At 39.6% G+C, this 6,779-nt stretch overlaps 1 protein-coding gene across 1 annotated transcript; it reads left to right on the forward strand.

Annotated features, from left to right (window-relative positions):
• The first annotated feature begins 3,412 nt into the window (after positions 1–3,412).
• Positions 3,413–6,567, forward strand: LOC120061980 (glutathione S-transferase P-like). Its single transcript, XM_039011765.1, has 7 exons — positions 3,413–3,509; positions 3,763–3,795; positions 4,431–4,537; positions 5,170–5,257; positions 5,349–5,452; positions 5,895–5,996; positions 6,139–6,567. Coding segments are annotated over exons 1-7 (624 nt in total). The 5' UTR covers positions 3,413–3,508; the 3' UTR covers positions 6,328–6,567.
• Positions 6,568–6,779: the final 212 nt, after the last annotated feature.

Raw genomic sequence — 6,779 nt, forward strand, 5'->3', positions numbered from 1 at the left:
AACAAGAAATTTGTGGAGTGGTTGAAAAACGAGTTTTAATGACTCCAACCTAAGTGTATGTAAACTTTCGACTTTAACTGTATATGAAAATCCATAGCTGCTGTGTTATAAAGAAGGCTTTAGATAAGCAATGGAAAACCTCATACAACATATCTCATATATACAGTATGTAATATTTAAATGTGCAATATTATCAAAGAGTGATTTCTTGTAGGCCTCCACTAGTTTTGGATAGACGCACCAACTATTTTGTGGGGAAAAGCTGGCATCATTATTTTTTGGTTACAGTAGGGTATTTTTTTTACATTTAACTTATGCATTTTCATATCCATATGTATGACTTTATTTTGATGGTTATAATTACATAATTGTAGAATGAGATGATCTAGAAATGTTATGGTGATGCATATTTTTAACCTGTTTTCTTTTTAAAATTCCTTTGGGGAAAAAAGCAGAGTTGGAATGATTTTGTTGTATGTTTTGTCATAGGTAAATGTAATACTAAGGTATTAGGTAGATTTGGGACCAGGCAAAGCACTATGTAAACATAAGCACTATGTAAAATGGCAACCTTTGGAGTTAAAATACACTCGCCTACTCTTTTAACAAACGAGAAAACAAACATTGTTTAATACAAATCCAACATATTTCATGTTTTATTACAATCCTGTTTAGTCATGAGTAAATGTAATACTAAGATATTAGGTAGCAAAGCCCTTATATCAAGTATAAACCTGGTAGTAGAGCGTCACCATGAGGGAAACATTCAAGACGTTCAATAGCACAGTGGGATCCTTGCAAATAGTCTATCCAAGCTAGGGGGCAGTGGTGCGCTATAGAAGATTGGGATTTAGGTCCCAAATCAATCAATTGCAGATAAAACAAACTACACTGAGGGTTCACTCAGACTGTTTACGCTGTATTTTAAGGATAGTTGTTGTTTCACGTCAATAACCAATAACAATGTCTGCAAGGGAAGAAGAAGAAGTGGAATTGTTTCAGGCGGTTTAATGTGGTTAAAGTAGCTACCCAGTGAAAATCTCATTTTTAAAAGTTCATATTCTTTTAACTCATATCCAAATGATGTTGACTCACCCTATACTCATTTTTGTGAAAAAAACACTTTAAAAAACCCCACCTCAAACTAAAAAATGCTTGCTATTTCCTCATAGAACATGTCATATTCATGAGGAGGATGGGCTGGCCAATCAGCGGTCTAGAGGAGGATGAGCTGGCCAATCAGTGGTCTACTTGCGTTCATATTTGTAATGACCAGTATACGCCCAAACCATTCAGTTGTTGGGATACACCCACACCATTCCAACACAGAAAAGCTATTGTAAGTAATTATAGGTCATCTTTAATAGATATCTGTGAACACTGGGCAGGTACTTTAACATGTCCAATACAGCATAAATATTCTGAATGAACCCACAATGTGGTTTTCTTTTATCGTCAGATACCTGTACATACACTGAAGAAAAATATAAACACAACATGAATGATGAGTTACAGTTCATATAAAGAAATCAGTCAATTTAAATAAATAAATGTAGCCATAATCTATTGATTTCACATGACTGGGAATACAGATATGCATCTGTTGGTCACACATACCTTAGGGTGTGGATCAGAAATCCAGTCAGTATCTGGTGTGATCATAATTTGCTTCATGCAGCACAATACATCTCCTTTGCATAGAGTTGATCAGGCTGTTGATTGTAGCCTGTGGAATGTTGTCCCACTCTTCTTCAATTGCTGTGTGAAGTTGTTGGATATTGGTGGAATCTGGAACATGCTGTCCTACACGCCAATCCAGAGCCTCCCAAACATGCTCAATGGGTGACATGTCTGGTGAGTATGTAGGCCATGGAAAAACTAGGACATTTTCAGCTTCCAGGAATTGTGTACAGATCCTTGCGACATGGGGCCGTGCATTATCATGCTGAAACATGAGGTGATGGCGGTGGATAAATGGCACGACAATGGGCCTCAGGATCTCGTCACGATATCTCTGTGTATTCAATAACCTTGTGAGGACAACGAGCACGTAAATGAGCCTCCCTGAGACGGTTTCTGACAGTTTTTGCAGAAATTCTTAAGTTATGCAAACCCACAGTTTTATCAGTTGTCAGGTTGGCTGGTCTCAGATGACCCCACAGGTGAAGAAGCCAGATGTGGAGGTCCTGGGCTGGCGTGGTAACACATTGTTTGCGGTTGTGAGTCCAGTTGGATGTACTGCCAAATTCTCAAAAAATATGTTTATGGTAGAGAAGTGAACATTACATTCTCTGGCAACAGCTCTGGTGGATATTCCTGGAGTCAGCATGCCAATTGCACACTCCCTCAACACTTGAGACTTCTGTGGCATTGTGTTGTGTGACAAAACAGCACATTTTAGAATGGCCTTTTATTGTCCCCAGCACAAGGTGTGTCTGTGTAATGCTCATAATGTTTAATCAGCTTCTTGATCAAATCAAATCAAGTTTATTTTATATAGCCCTTCGTACATCAGCTAATATCTCGAAGTGCTGTACAGAAACCCAGCCTAAAACCCCAAACAGCAAGCAATGCAGGTGTAGAAGCACGGCAGCTAGGAAAAACTCCCTAGAAAGGCCAAAACCTAGGAAGAAACCTAGAGAGGAACCAGGCTATGAGGGGTGGCCAGTCCTCTTCTGGCTGTGCCGGGTGGAGATTATAACAGAACATGGCCAAGATGTTCAAATGTTCATAAATGACCAGCATGGTCAAATAATAATCAGGAGTAAATGTCAGTTGGCTTTTCATAGCCGATCATTAAGAGTATCTCTACCGCTCCTGCGGTCTCTAGAGAGTTGAAAACAGCAGGTCTGGGACAGGTAGCACGTCCGGTGGACAGGTCAGGGTTCCATAGCCGCAGGCAGAACAGTTGAAACTGGAACAGCAGCAAGGCCAGGTGGACTGGGGACAGCAAGGAGTCATCATGCCCGGTAGTCCTGACGCATGGTCCAAGGGCTCAGGTCCTCCGAGAGAGAGAAAGAAAGAGAGAAGGAGAGAATTAGAGAGAGCATACTTAAATTCACACAGGACACCGGATAAGACAGGTGATATGCCACACCTGTCAGGTGGATGGATTATCTTGGCAAAGGAGAAATGCTCACTAACAGGGATGTGAACAAATTTGTGCAAAACATTTTAGCAAAATAAACTTTTTGTCCACATGGAACATTTCTGGGATCTTTTCTTTCAGTTCATGAAACATGGGACCAACACTGTTCAGTATATATCATCATGACTCAGCCAAAACAGCAGACTTTCTGCTTTCTGGCAAGTCTAACTGGTTCATTGGCTGGGGGAACACCTTTAATTCTAGTACATGACCCACTCTCCTCCCATTATTAACTTGAATGTGCAAGTCATATTGCAAAACCAACAAAGGTGTATATAAGGCCAATACAAAGAGGAGAGCAGGTATTGCATTTTGCGTTAACACACAACTTGGCTCTACAAACCACAGCTGATAGCAGAGAGTAAGTGAATAAACTTTTAATCTACTCTTCTTGCCTGTTTAGTTATGGATTATGGTTGATTTGTATAAAAAGGGTAGAAAACATGCACATTCAATATATTTATGCAAGTGCTGCTGGATATTCTGAAGTAGGAAACTGACAATAAAGAACATTGACTTTGTACTGCACACTTCAGAGAACTAACTGTAGTGTGTAGAGCCTTTAATTTTCTGTCTTTCTTACTAATAATTACTGTTTTTTGTTTTCTCTTTAGTGTCTCTCACACTCACATATTTTCCAGTCCGAGGTACTGTATGTTGACCTGATCAATGTTGAACTTTTCAGTTTTAAGAATGGACAGCTATTGAAATGCAAAATACTGTAGCCAACATTTACCCTGGTTGTCAGTCTGTTTCTGCTCTCTTGCCAACACTTTATGGAATTTTCATGCCAAACTTGGCTATTGAAGTAGACTTTTTAAAGGCCCAATGCAGTTAAAAATGTGATTTACCTGTGTTTTTTTATATAGATAATTGTATCATTTTAATTTAAAACAATCACGGTAAGGTACTTAATTGTTACCAAGAAATGATTTGATATTGAGATAAAAATGGCTACATTGGACATTTTAACCTTTTCTTTTAAACACAGAAACAATTATTGATATAGAGTTTGCTTATTAAACAGTAAATTGCATTTTGCCCTTAATTCTCTTTATAACCTTGTTGTAAGAACCAGACATTTTGTCAGGCCCTAATAGGGTTTCATTTGGTAGAGATTAGGCACGTTCACACTGCACCTTAGCTCAGGGCTAAGAGCCTCCTTAGCCCGGGGCTAAGAACAATGCAGTGTGAAAAGGCCAATTTTTTTCCCTGTGCCGTAGAATTAAGAATTAGAATACAATGTATTTGAATAGGATCTCTATGGTCTGTGCTATAACAGGTCGTGCTGAGGTCATCCGAGTGATGCTCAAAGACCAAGGGGCAGAGTTTGATGAGAAGGTCATCACCATGGAGATGTGGACGGAGAGCACTCTCAAAGCCAGCTGTGTGAGTAACCCGGTAACCAGTGTACCATAGACAAGTTATGTTATTGCATTTCACATCACTTTTACATGCAGACAAAAATGTCTTAATTAATTCAGGGGAGGGAGTAACCTTTGAGAAAAAAAATACTTTCAAAAAGTGAATACATGTGTATCCTTGGCTGAATGTTTACTGATACACCGTCGACAATGTTCTCCTAAAAAGGCAGTTTAGATATCAACTGAGCAAACATGACACTGGCAACCCGGGCTTCTAAGCAACATTATCCATGTGGGCCTTACAGAGACGGAGAGAGCCCCTAACAAGCTCTATAGGGGGAGGTTGGATGCAAGATCAGCCAAACGGAACTTGATAAACATATCAATAGAAAACATACCTACCACAAATACTGTCTTTATAAAAAGCACACTTCTGTGCATTATCCATAGCTCACAAGGTGTTGCTCATGCACTTATAATGCATTATGAAGAGGGTGTTCATAGGAGGTGTTACCAAAACGTCATCTCAGAATCATGCATTTGAATCATGACGTTTAGATGCTAAGTGATTCAGGACATGACAAATCACAATTCAGATTTTTGACAGAGGATTACAAGTGAATTGTTGATCATTTTTCCTTTGCTTTTTGTACACAGTTGTTTGGTCAGCTCCCTATATTTGAAGACGGCGACCTCACTTTGTACCAGACCAATGCAATAAGGAGACATCTCGCACGGAAACTTGGTAAATGGAGAACAAACAGAAAATCCTGCTTGCAACATAATGAAATTCATATTGACTCACCCAATATGTCTTGATCAATCCTCTGCTCCAGGACTCTATGGCAAAGACCAGAGGGAGGCTGCTCTCATTGACATGATGGATGAAGCCCTTCAAGATCTCCTAAACAAATACATAAAACTGATGTTCGAGAAAGATGTAAGTGTTCAAATGTATGGTAAATGTAACCAAATTGATCTAAACCCATCGTCTCCCTCATAATACAGATCTGTTGCTGGATCTTAATTTGACCAGTTTTGTCACAGTAGTAAAATAATCCTGCAGCAGGAGGAATTGATTATTCTTTAAAAAGTTTTTACAGAAATTAGTTTTGTTATGCTACAGTAGGCATTTGTTTACGTGAGAGATCTAGTGAGAGAAAGATAACTGTTTGTTACTACTAGGGCACTTATCATTTCTTTCAGAGCAGGAAAATTCTCTGCGACAACAGTGATCAAATGAATATACTATATTTATATCATAGTACAGTTGTAGTTTAGTATTGACTGTAGGAAAAATTGCCACTTGCCTACTGTAACTGCAATGCAAGTTTGATTAGATTGAGCCCCAAAATGATTAATAATGATATTTGGTTCCCCAGGACTCCGGTAAAGAGGGGTACCTTAAAGCACTGCCAACAGGTCTGAAGCCCTTCGAGAAAACCCTGTCCAGCAATAAAGGAGGCTTTCTGGTTGGCGACAAGGTACATTTATTTATGTTTTCTAATTATCATCAAAGATGTCAACTGGCATATACTGTACATGGGGGTAGGGGTAAGGGGTTTTAAGGGGTTGTTTTGGACCTGGACTTCTCATGTACTCATGCTCTCTTCCTCTCTCTGGCAGATCTCCTTAGCCGACTACGCCCTGGTGCTCCTGCTGATCCACCACCAAGTCCTCAGCCCCCCCTGCCTGGATGCCTTCCCCTCCCTCCAGAGCTACCTGAAGAGGCTGTGTGCCCGACCCAACCTGCACGCTTACCTTCATAGCGACGACTTCAAGAGCAGACCCATCATTCCTGGAAAAAGAGCTTGAAGTCCATGTGGCCTTAGTCCACTTATCGTACCTCAATATTATATCATATCTAATATGCCACGATATGTATACATTCAACCAGAATGGATCACCTTGAATTGTAATTTGGCTGTATATTGAGTACTGTGAGTCTTGGTGGAGTAGGTCTCTGTCTGTTTGTGCCTGGTACCAGTCCTACCCACTTGCAGCGAGGAGTGTTAAAAATGATGTTATTGTTTAATAAAGTACATTTGCATATACATAGAATTTCCACTATTGTTCTGTGTGTTGAAAATATTGGCAGATACGTTTTATATAAAAGCAATAATACCCCTGAGGCTGTGGTCTATCAGATATATTGTAATGGCTAGGTAGTTTTCCAGCCACCTTCTCCCAGCCGTGACAATATATCCAATATACCATGCCCTCCTGGGCTTCATTGCTTAAATATTTGAAATCTAATATTTTCCTTT

Source organism: Salvelinus namaycush, chromosome 17, assembly GCF_016432855.1.
Source record: "Salvelinus namaycush isolate Seneca chromosome 17, SaNama_1.0, whole genome shotgun sequence".
Taxonomy (NCBI): domain Eukaryota; kingdom Metazoa; phylum Chordata; class Actinopteri; order Salmoniformes; family Salmonidae; genus Salvelinus; species Salvelinus namaycush.